The 19,393-nt window shown below is 45.4% G+C and overlaps 1 protein-coding gene across 1 annotated transcript in view; it reads right to left on the reverse strand.

The window, feature by feature from the left end:
• The window catches only part of LOC147450353 (bifunctional nuclease 1-like), a 33,966-nt gene extending 18,842 nt beyond the window's left edge, over positions 1-15,124 (reverse strand). The window contains exons 1-5 of the mRNA XM_086519592.1: positions 14,757-15,124; positions 14,483-14,653; positions 14,235-14,287; positions 14,081-14,137; positions 13,909-13,974 (exon numbers count right to left, since the gene is read on the reverse strand). Coding sequence (XP_086375718.1) covers positions 13,909-13,974; positions 14,081-14,137; positions 14,235-14,287; positions 14,483-14,653; positions 14,757-15,036 — 627 coding nt within the window. The 5' untranslated portion in view covers positions 15,037-15,124. The remainder of the gene's footprint in view (positions 1-13,908; positions 13,975-14,080; positions 14,138-14,234; positions 14,288-14,482; positions 14,654-14,756) is intronic.
• Between the last annotated feature and the right edge of the window lie 4,269 nt (positions 15,125-19,393).

The following is a 19,393-nucleotide window of genomic DNA, read 5'->3' on the forward strand; positions in this document are numbered from 1 at the left end:
TGCGCTGTTTTCAATCCATGCGTAGGTTTTTAACGTTGGCTTTTTAGAGGGACTTGCTTTATTTGATTAATAAAGGATTGGTCACTTAAAAGTGACCGGCCACTTAATAAAATAAAGTGTGAACATGTTCAAACTTTATAAACTCACTTAGTTAATGAAAACAATGCTACACGAACACATTCCAAGCGTCCCCAAGTGCAGGACACGGCACAGATGCAATGCAGACACAGACTCCTCGCGAGAAAACATCTGCCCTCCTGCGATTGTTCCTGCTTTTCGTAAAAAGCTTCATTGAACCCATCTTTATTCTTGTGCTTGCGTTCTTACGCGTATTTTCTTACTCAGTTCGGATTTCCTCCTTAGCCTACGGGATGCCCCCTTACTGATGCACCCGTCACCCATCATGTGACACATCAGGGGCACTCGTAACCCGGCCCTTTCCACCGAACTTACGGAAACTCCTTTGCGATGTTTACCGTCACCCATCAAATGACACATCAGAGTTGTCCGTTCTAAATAGCAGTTCCTGTAGCTACAATCTTTTAACAGTTCTTAGTGCACACAATAAAATATCCTAAAAAAGAGATTAATCATTAAAAATAAGAAAATAGTCCAATTAGCAACATCCCTCTGGCTTCTAAACAGTTGACATCAACTGTAGTGCTTGGACATATACCTCCAGTATCTCGGGATAAGCTGCTAATTCCTCCTGCGTAATCCATTGAGCATCTAGATTCGAATAGTTCTTAAACTTAACCAAATACTTCCGTGTTATCTTTCCGGATTTGAGAGACCGCTCCTGATGACTTACTATCTGCTCCGGTTGGAGTATTTCTTCTGTTTCCTCAACCTCAGGAGGTTCCTCAGCACTAGGCTGGCTCGGAGGCGGCCCCACATACGACCGGAGTAAACTGACATGGAAAGCATTATGGATCCTCCAATTAGGCGGTAGCTCTAATCGGAAGGTGACATAATTCACTCGCTCAGTGATCTTAAACGGCCAATAGTAACGGGTAGAAAGTTTTACCACCTTCCCCTTATGAGACACTTGTTTCTTAAGTCTTGCCTTCTCAAACTTGAGTAAGACTAACTGTCCGACTGTTAAGTCGAGATTCCTCTTGTGCTTGTCTGCAGCTTTCTTATGCTTTTTCTGAGAGCGTAGAATAGCTCTCCTAACTTGCCCGTAGGCTGTGTCCAAGTCCCGGACAAATTCATTTGCTGCAAAGATCTTATCCTTAGTTAAAAGGATGGGTGGCACCAAAGGCTTACCATAGAGAATCTCAAAAGGTGCTTTCCCCGTCGATGAGTGTATGATATTGTTATACGCATACTCGACAAGAGGCAAATATTTCTCCCAGTCAGATTGCCGCTCTGACACAAAAGCTTTTAACATATCCAATACTGTGGAATTGGCTATCTCACTTTGCCCGTCCGTTTGAGGATGGTAGGCAGATGAAAAATTCAGCTTTGTACCAAGATTATCTATCAAGGCACGCCAAAAATTTCCTATCATGCGAGGATCTCTATCACTCACAATAGACTTAGGCGTTCCATCATGCTTAAAGATCTATGCTAGGAAGACCTTGGCCATATGATCTGCTTTGATCATTTTCTTGACTGGTATAAAGTGTGCTTGCTTGCTAAACCTGTCCACAATGGTCCAGATCGCGTCATTTCCAGTCTGAGTTCTAGGGAGGTCCATGATAAAGTCCATGGCAATACTTTCCCAAGGTTCATTAGGCACGGGCAATGGTTGTAGCAACCTAGGCGTCTTATGCCGATCATCCTTCACTTTTTGGCAAACCGGGCATTCCCTGACATACTTATCAATGTCTGCTTTAAGGTTAGGCCAAAAGAAATATCTTTCCATTGCTAAGGTTGTAGGGAGAATACCCCGATGACCCGCATAAGGCGAAGCATGTGCTTCATCCATGATCTTCTTTCTTAATGGTTCCGCCACACATATTGCCTGATGATGGTAGAGATAACCGTCCCGAATGGAATAGGGAAACTCATTCTCTCCACGATGTAGCTTTCCCCAAATGGTGGAGAAGTCTGGGTCATTCGGATACAAATCCGGTAGTGCTTCTAATTCTTGGTGATACACCGAAGTGATAGCGTTCACCCTTGGCCGCCTAGACAATGCGTCCGCGACCACATTCTTACTCCCAACCATGTGAAGGATCCGGAAGTGAAACATAGACAAAAAGTTTGCCCATCTCATCTGTTTCTCAGAAAGTTTCCTTTGCGTAAGAAAATACCGCAAACTCTGGTGATCAGTCTTGATCACAAAATCCGCTCCTAGAAGATAGTGCTTCCAGTTGGATAAGGCGTGAATCACAGCAGTGAGTTCCTTTTCATAGATTGATGCATGCAACTCTGCATCCTTAAGCCGTCTGCTTTCGTAGGCCACTGCATGGCCTTCTTGGTTTAACACTGCTCCGATGCAATCGCCTGAAGCATCGCAGTGAACCTCAAATGGTTTCCTTAAGTCAGGCACTACCAGAATAGGTCCATGGCTTAGCAAGTACTTGAGCCGATCAAAAGCTCCTTGTTGTCTCGATCCCCATCTGAAAGGAATCTTCTTCTTTGTCAAGTCATGAAGTGGTCCTGTTACATGAGCAAATCCTCGGACAAACCTTCGATAATACGAACATAATCCCAGGAAGCTACGTACATCATGTAACGTAGTGGGAATAGGCCAATCTTCTACCCCTTGGATCTTGGCAGGATCCATACTCACTTGATTGTGAGAAACTATATGGCCGAGATAGTGTATCTCTGAGAGAAAGAACTCGCTCTTCTTTGCATTCACATGCAACTCATGCTTTCGCAATTCTTGAAACACTAAGTCCAAGGGCTTCCGATGTTCCTCTTCTGACTTAGAGAAGATGAGTATGTCATCAAAGAATACTCCCGTAAAAGCTCGATACGGGCTGAAAATGCGGTCCATCATGCGATTTGAACGTCGCAGGAGCATTGGTCAAGCCGAAAGGCATTACCAAAAATTCATATAGTCCAAAGGTTGTGCAGAAAGCAATCTTATGGACATCCTCAGGGGCGATCCGTATCTGATGATACCCACTCTTTAAGTCTATGCGACTAAAGACACTTGCACCCTGCAACTTATCAAGTATATCATCAATCCGAGGGATCGGAAAGCGATAGTTGATCGTGATCTTGTTTAAAGACCTGTAGTCTATGCACATTCGAAACGTGCCATCTTTCTTCTCACCAGTAGAACTGGAGAGCAGTAGGGTGAAGCACTTGGCCGTACTAACCCTTTCTCTAGAAGCTCGTTGACTTGCTTCAAAATTTCCTCTTGCTGAGCAAGACTCACCCGATAAGGGGGTTGATTGGGAGGCGAGCTACCCGATATGAGATCTATGCGGTGATCTCCCGGGCAAACCGGAGGGAGTTCATCAGGAAGTGTTTCCGTAAAACAATCTTTGTACTTTTCAATAAATTGAAGACGCTTAATTTCCAGACTAGAGAGAGAGTCCCTACTAGTTTTATCCGTCTCACGTGCAAAAATCAAGTAAGCAAAAACACACTTCTTCATTTCTTTCTTAATGGAGATATGGCTTACAATTGGGAACTGCCAATCTCCTACATCAGCATGAATCTTTATTTTCTTACCCCCATGATCAAAAGTGAGGGTCTTTTCCACATAATCGGGAATAGGTGTCATGTGGAAGTGCCATGGCATACCCAAGATGATATCACATCCCTCGATGGGTGCCATCAAAAATGATTCGCGGTCCTTGTACTCGCCAATCCGAAGATTGAGCTCTCCTTGCACGGGAGTTGCATTGGTTGTCAACCCCTCGAATGCCGATCCGGATGTAACCGGTGTGCCAAGCTGAGCCGGTGTGAGGCACAAACGTTCCGCAGTATCCAGGGAGATGAAGTTATCCGTGGATCCTGGATCATAAAGAATCAGTACTCGCTGGTTGTTCAAAGACCCATAGCCCTTCAGAAGTTGACGCTTCCCTTTCTCCGTTTCTGTGTTTCCTTGAACATCTCGAATCGAGTTCGAGCTTGGCGGTGCAGGTTCCTTCCTTGCTTTCTCTTGCCTCGTAGAGGCTTGTTCCTGCCGTTGCTGCTTTAGCGGGCAATCCGGTTTCATATGTCCTTTCTCGCCACAGTAGAAGCATCTTCCTTCCTCTCTGAAAGTTTGAAGTTGAGTAGGAGAAAGATACTTAGTTCGCTTGCCAATGCCCTCTGGCTTCTTAGAATGATCATCGTCCCTAGATGGAGGACGTTTTCTTCCTTGGCCCCCTTGGTCATCGTAGACCCCTCTTTGTCTTGCACGGTAAGTGCTATGCTCCAATTTTTTCTGGGCGTCCCAGTTGAGTGCAAATCCTCAGCAATGATTGCTGACTCCATCATCCTCTGAAGAGTATCATGCGGATACACCTTCATACTCTTTCGAAGCTGCGGTTGGAGACCCGCTTCGAACTTTCGTTTCTTTTCCTCGTCGGCAATCTTCATGAAGGGAGTGACCTTCAGAAGCACCGACCAATACTTGTCCACATAAGTCGTTACTCTTTCATGTTCCTTCTGGGCAAGCCAGTCACATTCCTTTCGTATGTCCTGCTCGAAGTCAGGTGAAAGAAATTGTTCATAAAATTCAGATTTGAAGCTCTCCCAAGCATAGTTACAGGGGACGGGGGGGACGGGCCCTAGGGTCGGGGAACGGCCGTAACCGGGCCGGGAACGGCTGGGAACGCCGAGGGACGGACGGAAAACGGGCCGCACGGGCGGGTCGCAGAGGGGACGGACCGGACGAGTACGACAGGGGTCGGCCGGGGTCGGATTCAAAAAAGTGACCGTTTTTGACCGTTTGCAACGGCTCTGTGCAGCCCCAACTGCCATATTTTTTAAGCCTTGGCCCTTGGGAGGCTATAAAAGGCTCCCTTGGGCCTCTTAATACTCATAGTCTCAATGCTCAATGCTCATTCCATTTCCCTCAAGCTCAAGGCTCAAGCTCATTCCATTTCCCTCAAGCTCAAGGCTCAAGTTTGAACTTTGAAGCTCTCCTCTCCCTCTTCTACCCACTTTGAAGCTCTCCTTTACTCTCTCCACACAAGCTCTCCTCTAACCCTTCTAACTTCTAAGCTCTACTCTCTCGAGTCTCTCCACCATCATGTCATCTCAAGCCAACTCCACTTCTCAAGCCGCTTCTTCTCGAAGGAGGCCCGCCGTGCAAACGTGGTCGTGGTGGGATGAAGTCGACTTTAGCTCGCGTGGCAAAGGTGGCGGTGCAAGACCATGGACGTGCAAGCTATGTCCATACAAGAGAACGGGTGGTTCAAACAAAGTGCGAGCCCATCTTCTTCATGAACCCGGTCACGAGGTGAAGTTTTGCCCTCATGTAGCTCCCGAGAAGAGGTTGGATCTTCTTGAGAAACTCACGGTGTATGAGGTTGCGGAAGCGGCCAAGAGGGGCCGTTTTGTTGCCGTTGATCCCTCCGCCACGGCGACACCGCGAGAGCAAAGGGAAGCCAACCTTGACGACATCTCTCGAACCTTCAAGAGCCATGGATCTACACCGTCCTCTTCCCTTCCGCATCGCCAAACCACTCTCAACGAAAATTGGAATCCTAAATTGAAGGAAGAGGTAGATAGGTCGGTTGCCCGATTCTTCTTCCACGACCACATTGCCTTCCATGCTTCGCGGTGAGTTTCCCTTGGCATATGCACATTGCAATCTTCCATTTTGTATTCATAATGGGTTATAATTTCTCGACTCTCCATACTAACGCAACATGCTCTATTTTGTGTGGATAGGTCTCCATACTTTCGAACCATGGTTACGAAAATAGGGGAATATGGTTCCTCTTATGTGCCACCTTCATCGGAGAGGCTTCGCACCACCCTTCTTGACAAAGAGAAGCTTGCCGTGGAGCAAGCGGCCCAAGCAACAAAGGATTTGTGGGAGACCAATGGCGTCTCTCTTCTTGTAGATGGATGGAGCGACACCCGCAAGCGGTCCATCCACGGGGTGGTGGCCTACTCTCGGGGGGAGATGTACTTTGTGGAGTCACATGATGCATCCGATAGTGGCAAGGCCGCCGAGATGCTTGCTGCGGAGTGGACAAGCACCATAGAGATCACCGGCCCGGAGAATGTCCTTTGTATGGTTGCAGATGGAGAGGCGTCAAATAGGGCAGCCAGAGCTATCATTGAGGGCATGTATCCCAGCATCCATGTCACATTTTGCATGGCGCATTGCCTCAATAACCTCCTCAAGGACATAGGGAACTTGTCATGGATTTCACCCACCATTGGTGACGCCTCTCGAATTGTCTCCTTTGTGCTCAACCATCAAAAAGTGCGCCATGAATTCTCAAAGAGGAGCCAGTTGTCTTTGCTCAAATATTCAGAGACAAGATTTGCATTCAATTGGCTTATGCTAGGCCGCTTGTCTACATGTGGCGGAGCCTTAAGGGGCCTCTTTCTCAGTGATGAGTTCCAGGCCATGCCGGAGTCTACATCAGCAATAGGATTGAAACGTCGGCCGCTTGGTGGGAGGAGGTAAAGACTCTTGACGCCATGGTCAAGCCTATTCTACACCTACTTCGAGTGGTGGATGGCTTGCAGCCATGCATTGGCAAAGTCTACGAAGCCATGGATCGGATGATAGAGGCACTTGAGAAGCTTGTGCCTGACCCTGTTCAGTATGCGGAGATTCATGGCTTGTGTGAGTCGAGGTGGAATGGATACTACTCTCCACTTCATGCGGCAGCTTATGTGCTTGACCCTGAGTTTCAAGGAAGGCGTCAAGAGACCGACAAGGAGGTGAGCAAAGGATGGCGGCTTGCATTGGAGCTCCTTGAGCCTAGCAGTGACATTAGGCGCAAGATTAGAGACGAGCTACTCAACTACAGGCAAAAGAAGGGCTCCTATGGATGTGTAGATGCACAGCTTGATCGCAACAAGATTGGCTCGGTTTTGTGGTGGGAGGACTATGGAGGAGATGGCCCACATTTGCAGCGCTTGGCTGTTCGTGTCCTTAGCCAAGCATGTACCACTAGTTGCTTGGAGCAACTATGGAGTGTGTACGACCACATTGCCTCTAAGAAGAGGAATCGCCTTGGCGTTCAGAGGGCCAATGATTTGGTCTTTGTGAGCGCTAACTTGCGCATGCTTGCCAAGAGCATCACACACAAGGCAGATCCTTTCATTGAGTGGGAGATGGCACAAGAGAATCCATCTATGGCCAATACTCTTTTGGAGGAGCTAGAGGAGGATTTCGAGCCTCAATGCGAGCCTCCCGAGCCGGAGCCCTCATACGTTGCTGACGACCTCGACTACGACGACGATGTGGAGATTCAGCAGGCGAGCACTTCTTGAGTTTGATGATCATTGATCACTCGACTCTCGAGTCTAGACTCTTGAGTCTATGACTCTACCTACTACATAGCCCTTTGTACTTTTTGTTATCCTTGAGGCCTCAGGCTTGTCCTAAGTCCTTTAGGCTTTTTGACTCTTGAGCCCTTGTGGCATGCACTTCTCATTTTGTATCCATCGATCATCGATGTTTTATTAGCACATTTCAGCCTATATGACTCGTGTTCTTTGGTCTATTTAGTGTAAATTTATGGTCAAAGTGATGCTCTATGTGTGTGGCATGTGTGTAGGTCAAAAAATGCCCAAAAAACTCTTTTTTTTTTTTTTGCCGTTCCGACCCCCGTCCCCGTTTCCTGACTTTTGCCGTCTCGACCCCGTTCCCGACCCCGTTCCCAACCCCGACCCGCCGTCCCATGTAACTATGCTCCCAAGTTCTGGCCTGAGAACCTTCCAAAATCTTGGCTAACCACCAATTACTTGCCGTTTTCTTGAGGTGCATCCCCACATGGCGTAATTTGGATCTTTCTGTGAAGTGCCCATTGGTAAAGGCGACTTCAAACTGTCTGATGAAGGACAATGCTTTGGAGATGTCTCTCCGTCCGTTGTAGGTTTCGAACTTGATGTCCTTGTCGCCCGATTTGAAGACTCTCATGCGATGTTGAGACTTGCGACCATGCTTCTTGAATCAAGGCTTATCTTTAGGTTGATATAGGGTAGCGGCAGTAGTAGCGGCTTCCTTCTTCTGACGAGATGATCGAGAAGTAGAAGTATAATCAGGAGAGTAAGATGGAGATGAGATAGAGATGTCCTTGCTCTCATCTAGCAGAGAGAGCGCTTTTTCTTGGCCTTTCCTTGAAGTAGGCCATTCATTCCGATCCGAAGATCCTTTGTGCACCTCAGCACGTTCTTCTTCTCTTTCCTCCTGTGGTCTCACGCCAACAGTGTTGTCTGGATGCTTGGCTACATCAGTTCCATTCGTTTTCTTCATTCCACCCAAGAGCTTTTGGACGTCTGGCAACAGTAAGATTTGTTGCAAATCCGCAAGCTGAGCTTGCACTTGTTGAAGCTCCTCTTCAACGCTTCTCCCTTGGCCCGACATGGTTCTTCCCGTTCTTCCCGGAATCGTCCTTCTTTGCAGAGAAAGAGAGGAGTCCGAGCTCTGATACCACTGTCACAAAACGGGAGCGTACACGAGCACTTAGAAATCTGAAAAATAAAACACTTTGCAAAAGGGAGAGAAGGGAGAAGATGGACACAGTATTGGGGACCAGATGATGGGCTGGTCCCCCCCGTTAAGAGTATTCTTTATTCAGGGAGAATTCTTATACAAGCACAAGAACCCGAGGAAACCCCTCCGTTCTGTAATCTTAGACCCAAAGGTCGTGCTTTCCCGTAAAGGGCTTGGGCACAAAGCCGTTCCTTCCCATAAGGGACTTAGGCGCGAAGTCGTACTTTCCCGTAAGGGACTTAGGCGTAAAGCCGTACTTTACGTGAAGGGCTTTCCCGTAAGACGGGAGATTCCTACAAAACAAACCACACAAAGCAATAATTCTCAATGCGTATCAACACCTTATATCTGTCGCTCCTTGCTCAAAAAAGCGACCTCCGTACTCAGTCGTCACACGAACACTTGCCGTTTCCGTCGCCAACCTCTGCTCCAGAATCCCAACGCTAGCACTTTTTGCTGCTCCCGGCCTTCTTGGAAACTGAACGCTTGCTGCCCTTTTATAGGCTCTGACACCCGGCGGGAAGAGCAGCCGAAAAAGCAAAGCCCTGGCGCCCTAGAGAGAGGAGAGAGAAGAATCGTTGGTTCTGGCGCTTTCTAGAGAGAGGAGAGAGAGGGTGCGCTGTTTTAAGCCCATGCGTAGGTTTTTAGCGCTGGCTTTTTATAGGGACTTGCTTTATTTGATTAATAAAGGACTGGTCACTTAAAAGTGACCGACCACTTAATAAAATAAAGTGTGAACATGTTCAAACTTTAAAAACTCACTTAGTTAATGAAAACAATGCTACACGAACACATTCCAAGGGTCCCCGGGTGCAGGACACGGCACAGATGCAATGCAGACACAGACTCCTCGCGGGAAAACATCTGCCCTCCCACGACTGTTCCTGCTTTTCGTAAAAAGCTTCATTAAACCCATCTTTATTCTTGTGCTTGCGTTCTTACGCGTATTTTCTTACTCAGTTCGGATTTCCTCCTTAGCCTACGGGATGCCCCCTTACTGATGCACCCGTCACCCATCATGTGACACATCAAGGGTACTCGTAACCCGGCCCTTTCCACCGAACTTACGGAAACTCCTTTGCCATGTTTACCGTCACCCATCAAATGACACATCAGAGTTGTTCGTTCTAAATAGCAGTTCCTATAGCTACAATCTTTTAACAGTTCTTAGTGCACACAATAAAATATCCTAAAAAAGAGATTAATCATTAAAAATAAGAAAATAGTCCAATTAGCAACAGGGTTAGGGCAGAATTAACGTTTTTTATTTTAGGGTTAGGGTTTCAACAGAATTAGGGTTTCTAATTTTAGGATTAGGATTTCAATAGAATTAGGGTTTTTGGTTTTAGGGTTAAGGTTTCAGCAAAATTAGGGTTTTTGGCAGCCACGTCATCACTTTGTGACATATTCATGATTGGATGAGATTGCTTGGGTATGTAATTTTAGTGCATCAAGACACCCGTGGAAGATCAATGTGGTTTGGGTGTGATGGCTAATTTTACTATGCAAGCATATCAAGAGTTCCGATATGGACGAAAGGAGAAGCCAACTCCTTAACAAAAAAAAAAGAGCAAACTGATTGTCCCTCGGATTGACCCTCGGAAATTTTTAGCTAACTTGAATTGTTTTGCAGATATGCTATAATCGCGGACGATTACTTTCTTCCAAGAAGGGGGGATGTCACGAACTGCTGACGTGTCAAGTCATTGAAGAGCAGAGGCAACCTTAAAATCACGGCCAAGGGGCCTAAACCCTAAGAAGAACAAGCATCAGAAGAAGAAGAAGTCCTACCAACTTAGGGGACCCCGTCCGATGGGACCCAAGTGACATAAAGGCATATAAATAAAGCAAGACTCACACACACACACACACACAGCATTGCGTGGAGCTGATGACATGGCAACAACTGTACGGATCTCAGCAATCTGCGTTGGTTTGATAACGTGGCAGCTGTACGAAAAACCCCGGCATGATGATGTGGCAAACTGTACGGATTTCCGTGTTTTATGTTGACTGTTGACGTGGCAATTGTACGGATTTTCGTGATTTACGTTGGCAACTTTTGGGCATCGCTTTAGGACCACATGCTTTTGAGTTTGAAGGCTTTTCATGTAAACTGCTTTTGGGCTTAGGGCCTTTAAATATGAGGCCATGGGCTCATTCTTGGGCATGCTTCCGGACGAAGGTGCAGAGGATGGATTAACGGCTTGTACTTTGATGATGCACTTTAATGATGCAATATAAAGAAATACTTTGGGATCAATACTATCTGGGTCTCTCTTTCAGTTTCAGTTGTTATTGAAATGCTAAAAGTCTGTTCAGTCTGTTCTTTTCTATCGGCACGTGGTGCCCGTCTTGTGACAACAAATAACAAACGAGAATGCCACTGTCAACACGATGGTAGAAGTCACAGAAGAGACGACAAGGGAGATCACAGTAGACATAATCAGCACGATAATGGAGATTACGGTAAATATGAAACCCAAAACTGAAGACTGAAGAGGTTAGGATTTTTACCAACTTTGGCAGAGCTTGGCCGAAAGCCCTAAACCCTATAAAAAGCTACACACACAACATTGCATAGAGATGCTAATGTGACAGTGTACAGATCAGCCCACGATTTGCAGAAGTACATGCAGACGTGGTGAACGGTACGGACAACCTGTAATTCAAGAAAACAATACATAGGACGCAAACTTTCGGGGATCTCTTGCTTTTACAGAGTAGCTTTTCATAGCATTGTTTTTGGGGGACAAGGGCCTTCAAATATGTACATGGGGGGTCTCTTCTGGCATCCTACCTTCCAAAGGGACAGAGCAAAGCCCCGAAGTTGCAACCTGTGGAAGCAATATAAAGAAATACCTAAAGGGACGCTAGGGTATGGAAACAATGCAATCTGGGAGTGGAACTCCGCTACTCCGTGTCTCGCATGGATTCTCTCTCTCTCTCTCTCTCTCTCTCTCTCTCTCTCTCTCTCTCTCTCTCTCTCTCTCTCTCTCCATTCAGATGTTTCGAAGTGCTTAAGGTCCATTCCACTCTGTTCTTTTCAATTGGCAAGTGGTGCCTCTCCCATTACAAGTGCACCATAGTCACATGGGAACTGGGATGGGTCTCGAGGATAAGGGGGTGGCAAAACAAGGAACAAGGGATAGGCCAGGGGATGCGTGTTAAAAAAGCGTATACTAGACAATACTAAGAGCACAAGATTGCAAAGAAAAAGTGGGTATCACGATCATAATACTAAAATATGACGTATGGTATGAACGCGGCACGCGCCGCGCACATTGACGCAATGATCAACCATCATACTTAAAGGGCAAAAGGTAATGATGTACAAGTGAACAGTGGATAAGTAGAGTCTAGTGGACAGCATTGGCATACATGGGACTCTATCCCCTGTCAAATTTCAAATTTACCAGCGCCATGAAGTCCCCCCTCGACCATGGGTCCCCTGTGACTCTCAAGTGCACTGCAATTTTTAGAGTTCACCAATGCTTTCAATGTTTTTAGATGGGAAACAAGGATAATTTCTCAATTTTGCAGACATCAACTAAGCCATCAAGGGAACCACGTCTTATAAACACGACTTATAATGCTGTGATAACAATGTTAATCCCTTGTCGGACCCATCATGCATACATGATATGACACAAGCCATATTCACACATAGAGAACGAACATCATCCTCGCCTCCCATTCATAGAGCCAATGCAAGCTCACCCTCGAGCTTGGGAGCCTACACCAATAGTCTAGCCTCCACCACAAAGTCTGGTGTCCCATACCACCCAAGCCCGTGCCAATATAAGTATGCGGGTAGAACTACGTGATATACTTCCAAATTAAAAACCACAAACCATGGTCCCAATTAAAAAAACTGGTACATAGGACCTTTAAGACTAGTATCTTATCGACAGCGATGACATCATGTGCACCAACACCAGCCATGCTTATAAGCCAAAAAGAATACGTTAGCTCTTGCATTTTTGGTTGTCAATTTTCTATTGAACCTAGAGATACTCTCTATGTGCACACTCTAAATCTTCAAGCTCGAGTTAATTTTGTCACATAATATTGTCCAAGTTTAAATATAATAATATGTTTCTATTTTTCCATATGCATGTTATCAATATGCCCCTCAATTTTGTTTACATTAATTTCATATACCTCTTGCAATCTACACATTCTAAATCGAATTGATTTGAGGCTGTATTGATTAAAATATGGAATATGTGTGGTATTAATTATGTATAATAAGGACTACTAAAGCACCTTCGGACTGCCCAAAAATAAACTTGTGCGGGATGTGCCATAAGTCTGACATAAAGCTATCGGCTCAAAAAGCAATATAAAAATTTCAAACTCGACACAGAGACGGATACTCTCCTAGCCTCAAAAACATGCGACAAAGCTTATGGGTAGAAGGGCTGAAAATTTGCAGTATTGCATTTTGACTGGCCAATTGGATTAGAGCCTTTCCTCCAGGATGGACAACAATGGAGGTTTCCCTTCCTTAGGAAGTGTGTGGCACCTTGCAATTTTCACCCATGGCTGCAATAGCCATGGATTTTGCAATCTTGAAAAGGGAGAGAAATAAAGAAGCCTGCATTCCAGGCTCGAGCAAGCAGAGGGCAAGACCTCCTTAATGTGGATAGACATGTTACCAGCTTGCAAATGGAAATACAAAATGACACAACAAGATGACAAAACCTGAATCATTATACTGAGCAGAAGTAGATGACATGCATACACAAGTTCGGACTTGCAATATCATGATATAGTTGATAAACACTGTTGACTTAAAAAGGGATGGAAAGAAAAAAACAAAGAAAGAAACAACACAGCACCAACTGCAAACCGTAGGCAAAACACACAAATAAGAGTAGATCATTCTTACAAACTTGACTAAGGGAGAGGAACAAAGTAGCCAATATTAGAGGAGGAAAAGACCTCCTTGATGTAAGTAGACATGCAACTGCTTGCAAATATAATTACATATTGGCACAACAAAATGAAAAACAAGCGGTAACAATTTAATGATCAAAAGTATGTGGTGTGCTTACACAAATTCGGACTTGCATTGTAATAAATAAAGTTGATAAAAACCAGAAATAAAAGCCAACACACCGCCTCTAGTAAAAGACTTCACTATGAGTAGGCATGGACTTGTTTACAGTAAGTTAAACCATCCCACTTCTGCCCAATACAAAGCTAAGCCCATGTACAATCCTCCTACTTTAATTGATTAGAACAAAAGATTCTCAGCGACCAGATGCACAATGATCAACGAATATCTCAAACATTTCAAACAAAGGCTGAAGGCACACCTTTCCAATGTATATCCGGGCTACATATGTATCATTGACACGTTCTGTAATTCTAACCATTCGCACCTGTCAAAGGACTCAACACACTTTTAACACACCATAAAAGATCACTTGCCATTAAGCAGTGATCAATACATGTAAATGGAAGAAGCTGGAAGAGCAAAACTCTCACCTCAAAGTCAAGACTTCCAACCAGATCCCTCATGATATGATATTGATTTGGTCTCACCTATTCACAACAAAATAAAGCTTAGGCGTGACCTAGTGAAAGAATGTCAGCAAAAGTCCTGAAGCAAGTAATAAAAGTGCCGAGAGCTAAAATTTACCACTTTCTCTTCCCCATGAAGAGCATTCATTAGCATGTCGATGGCAGTATCACCTGGACATAGCCAAAATGTTAACAAAACGGAACAGGAGCAAATGAGAAGTGTTCAGTCAAGGCACTATTTTGCTGTGAGTGAAATCCGAAGATAAAACAAAATCTTCTCCTCTGATTACTGCATAGATACACATGTTCAATGGTGCATATCCACATACAAGGGACAAAATCCAGATGGGACATCCTTCCACATACCTACAATTATTGGCAGGATGAGATCTGTGTCTGACACAACCCTCAGAAAAATTGTGGGGTTGCGTGATCGGAAAAGAAGAGGTCCCTTTGGAGGGTTCACATGGTCGATCTCCACCTCTCCACCATCTGACAGGGTCATAAAGAGGTGACCCTGAAACGGGAGTAAGCTCACTACAAACAAGAACAGCCTGGTGGTGAGAGAGGCAACCAAGAAAACTGATGCACAAATAGCTCTCTCTCTCTCTCTCTCTCTCTCTCTCTCTCTCTCTCTTGCCTGCGTCAACAACGTGAGCCTCCAGGTACTTGCAGTCATCGTCATCCCATCCGCCCGCAGCATTGCTGCTGCTGCTGCTGCTGGGGCCATGGCTACTACTAGAGCAACGTACAGATAAAGTGGTAAAAGTAGTAGATCGGTGCTTACGTACAGAAAAAACGAGCGTTTTCTTGCGCAAGAGAGATCGGCGAGAAGAGAAAACGGACGAAGAAGCAGAGAAGAGGTGGCAGCGAAGATCAGTGGAGGACTTGCAGGAGGGAGGTGGGAGGACAGCTTCCATGACCGGCGTTGGCGATGGCGATGGCAATGGCAATGGCAATGGCAATGGCGGAATGGAAATTAGGGAAATGGGAGATGGATCTCTTTAATTTAGTACCTCGTCCTTCTGAATCGTGAGAATGTGTGGGCCTACACAGGTCCTTGACTTGGCAAAGTTGGCATCTAATGGATCAGGTTGATATTTATGGTAAATGTTTAGACAGACCGACCGGAGTGTCACCGGACCCATGTGAAACGCCCATCCACTAAGAGGGCTCCCCCATAGGCCCTTTAAAGGCGGTAATGGAGGGCCCTCCAAAGGGCTCTTCAAAGTGGTAACCGGTAGTTTGGGGGGGCCGGGGGGGGGGGGGGGGGGGGGGGGGGGGGGGTCTACCACCCCCCACATACTCAAGTCGTTTTTTGAATCGCGTGTGTAAGTCGGCTACTACTCCTCTACTCCTTGATTGCAGGGATCACCTCACCTCTACCATGCAATAAAATTAGCAACCTACACTCCTTTGTCCTCCACTGCTTGTGCATTCCCCATACACAGTGAGCCTGCAAGCGAGCCTAGACTCCACCTTTCTTCTCTCACCACCTCTGATAAGGCAGTGCACGGTATTCCATTCTCTTGAGAGAGGGGTCCAAGGAATGCAGGCACTGTTGGAAAAGGTACATTCATTTTTTAATTCACAAACCTTTGCGCAATATCTTGATGTGCAAAGCTTCCTTGAATTCGTTTTCAATTGAATTAAACGATGATAAGTATTCATTTATGAGCGATGTTGTAATCGGTTGCTCCATAATGCTTTGCTGAGTCTATATAGCTTTAATTGAAGACATTCAAATTCAAGTCGTGTGATCTCTTCACGTGCTGCCTGTGTGTGTGTGTGTGTGTGTGTGTGTGTGTGTGTGTGTGTGTGTGTGTGTGTGTGTGTGTGTGTGTGTAGTGCTACACAAACAAACTAAATGGCTAGTTTCTCCACAGCTATGTGCGCGTGTTTGCGACAGAGAGAGAGAGAGAGAGAGAGTACTATGACAAATTACAAATGGCGAGGGAGAAAAGGGGAGTGTGGCTAGCTCTGTAGCTTCAACAAAAGCTTTGAATAGGTATTTCGATGGCTTTGCATGTGCTGCCAGTGTCTGTGTGTGTGTGTGTGTGTGGTAGAGGAGGAATTCAATTCATCCAATTGGCCAAGGTACATAGAATATACAATCTATAATTTGCATCAATCCATGTGGCCTGCACGCATATATGAAAACAAAGTATCCCTAGTGGAGGCTGTGTTGGCCACGCTAGCTACATTTTGATATAGGAGTTGCTCGTTGTCAGCGTCACAATCGACCTCGTTGCATGCGACACCAAATTGGAGCCAAATATTATGGAGAATGCAACAAATTGCAATGATCCTTGGCAAAAAATCTAGATCCGAATATTTGATACGTTGATGTAAGTAGCCCCACATTTGTTTAGCCTTCTGAACCGTTGGAATTAGGGTTGAAGGAAAACACACACAACTTGGAGAAGACGAAGGAAGCTCAAGGCACACAACATAGAGTATATTACTTAGTGTGCAACGGAAAGATCACTTAGCCCGAGAGTGATGGACGTATATACAATGCACAGGGGAAAAAATCTCCTAGTGAGGGAAAAAATGCCTTGGTGGTCCTAAGTGTGTTCACACACATCACTACCACATGTATATGGTAACAAATCCCCCGTGGAGTGATGTGGTGAACGAGAGCGGCACATAGAGTAAAGGGACGTACCATGCCCTAAGGACATGATCAGTCCACAAAGAGGAGTAAGCCCAAAGCTTTGTGAAAAGCTTCGAACTTCTCACAAGACAATGCCTTAGTGAAAAGATCTGCAAGGTTGTCCTATGTTGGCACATAAGCCAAGCTGATCTCTCATGTTCAGAGCCTCTCCCTGAAATAGTGGTAATGCACCTCAATGTTATTTCTGCGAGCATGAAAAACTGGGTTCCTTGCAAGTGCCAATGCGCTCTGGCTGTTAGTGTAGATAGTGTTGGCAGTGTCCTCTTCAACACCCAAATCAGCCGCCATAAGGCGTCTGAGCCATACACACTCAATCGTAGCTAAGAAGATGTACTCATCCTCACAACTAGAAGTGGCCAAAGTAGGTTACTTCTTGCTCAACCATGATATGCATGAGCTGCCAAGCATGAAACAAAAACCACTTATGGACACTCATATGTCAAAACGACCAGCCCAATCAGAGCCCAAAAAAGTATGCAAATCTGGTGGCAATGATCCCCCCTTAGGATAAAACAAGCCAAGATCTAAAGTGTTGGGTTAAAGGCCCGTGTGCCCGGCTGCCCGTTGTTCAACCGCCCATGTACAGCCATTCATTTACTCATTCATAATAACTATACTCATAACTACACATTGTAGTGTGAGTACCGCCCCGCCACACATTGTGTCTATCTCCTTCTTCGTGTTGGCTCTCTGTGTGTGTGCTCTCCGATCCCAACAAGTGGTATCAGAGCTTGGTAGTGAGAGCATTGAGAGCTTCATCATCATTGTTGAGTGTGTTGAAACTTGCTGCTGTTTCATTGCCGTTTTTCGGTTTCGCGCACGCGCGCATTTCTAAAGAGCAGAAGGTTTTTCTGAGCTTGGCATTGGAAGGTTCAGCACTCTGCGAGTATTTTCAGCAGGCGTCCTGAAGTTTAACCCCCCTTTCGGACCCATTCGTGCCATTAGAAATCCCATCCGAGCTACAGACTAGGAGCTACGTTTTTCATCTCTCTTTGGTAGTTTTCTGCTGCCAGAGCTTCCATAGCCATTACAGGTGCCATTGTTGTAGTGTCTTCCACTTACGTGAGCCCACAGCTCATTTGAGAGTGTGTAGCCTCTTCTTGGAGTGGCCTCATACACACAGATAGAGTGGGAGTTTGGCGACATTGTCTTCTTCGACTACAGGTACAGGTACAGGTGCAGGTACAGGTACAGGTACGGGTACAGGTTACAGGTTACAGGGAGCTTTGGATACAGGTTTCTTCTGTGGTTACAAAACATGTATTTTGACTGAGGGACAGCCATGCATATGGTTGTGGTTTGAGTGGGAGCTTCTACTCTTCTGGGCAGTCTGTTTATGCGTGTTCTTGAGCTACAGGTTTACATCATCTATGTATGTTGATGGATGTGGATATGGCAGTTTGACAGACACTCTTTATGCATGATATTGTGGAGATTTGGTTCACTTATACATAGAGCGGGTTTGCTCTTGCTTGCAGTGTTGCGGTTTGAGTACGGACAGGTACTTGGTTGACAGTAGAGATTGGACTTCGCTGAGCTTGTGCATTGGTTATATGCTCACTTGGATCCATTTATGCTCACGGATTTGTGTAAGCTTGGTCAGCTTATGTCTCTATTGTGGTTATTCAGACATGGAGTATGTTTATGCCTCTATGACAGCTCATTGTTGATGCATTTTGTGGCACAGTTTGCCTAGGCCGGTTGAGTTACAGGTGTCACGGGTTTATGCATTTGTTTGTGGATTTTTACGTACGTTTTTTGACCATATTATGGGCTGATTTATACTCTATGCGTTTGCTCTTTGATTGAGCAGCAGGTGTTGTCAGATTTGCAACACTACTTTGTTGTGGCAGTTTGTTGGTTGGTTACAGGTTTCTCATTGTTGCATTCTTGTTGTAATGGGCACTAAAGAGGACACAGTTTTCAATATTGAGAAGTTGGATGGTGCTAACTTCTCATATTGGAAAGATCAGATTTGGGATGTCTTGGTGCAGAAGAAACAGATTCGACCTCTAAAGTTGCAGGGAGTTAAGCCAGAGAACATGGAGAGGGATGATTGGGAGGAGTTGGATGAGATGTGCAGGTCTACCATTAGGCTTTCCCTTTCAAAGTCTGTTTATTACAATGTGAAAGATGCACAGGGTGGAGCTTATGAGCTATGGCAGCGGATTTGCGATATGTATGATAAGCATTCGGCTGCTTCTATGGTGTATTGGATTAAAAAGCTTATTGATTTGCGAATGGAGGAAGGTGCTTCCACGAATGCGCATTTGAATGAGTTCAATACAATTTTCAGCCAACTTGCTACGCAGGAAATTACGTTTGAGGAAAATGTAAAAGCTATGTTTTTACTTGTCACGTTGCCTGAGTCATGGGACACATTTAGGACATCCATAAGTAACTCGGTTCCTGCGAATGAGTTGACAAGTACTAATGTGGAGTCTAGTCTTCTCACGGAAGAGATTAATCGAAAGAATAATGCAGGTAATAAGTCTTCTAGTGCAATGGTTGTCAGAGGCAGGACTATGGACAAGTATAAGTCCAACAGGGGTAAATCTAGAAGCAGGTCCCGTGCAGGCACAAGTAAAAAGGATGTGGAA

The sequence above is a fragment of the Adiantum capillus-veneris genome, chromosome 9, assembly GCF_014529385.1.
Source record: "Adiantum capillus-veneris isolate H3 chromosome 9, ASM1452938v2, whole genome shotgun sequence".
NCBI lineage: Eukaryota > Viridiplantae > Streptophyta > Polypodiopsida > Polypodiales > Pteridaceae > Adiantum > Adiantum capillus-veneris.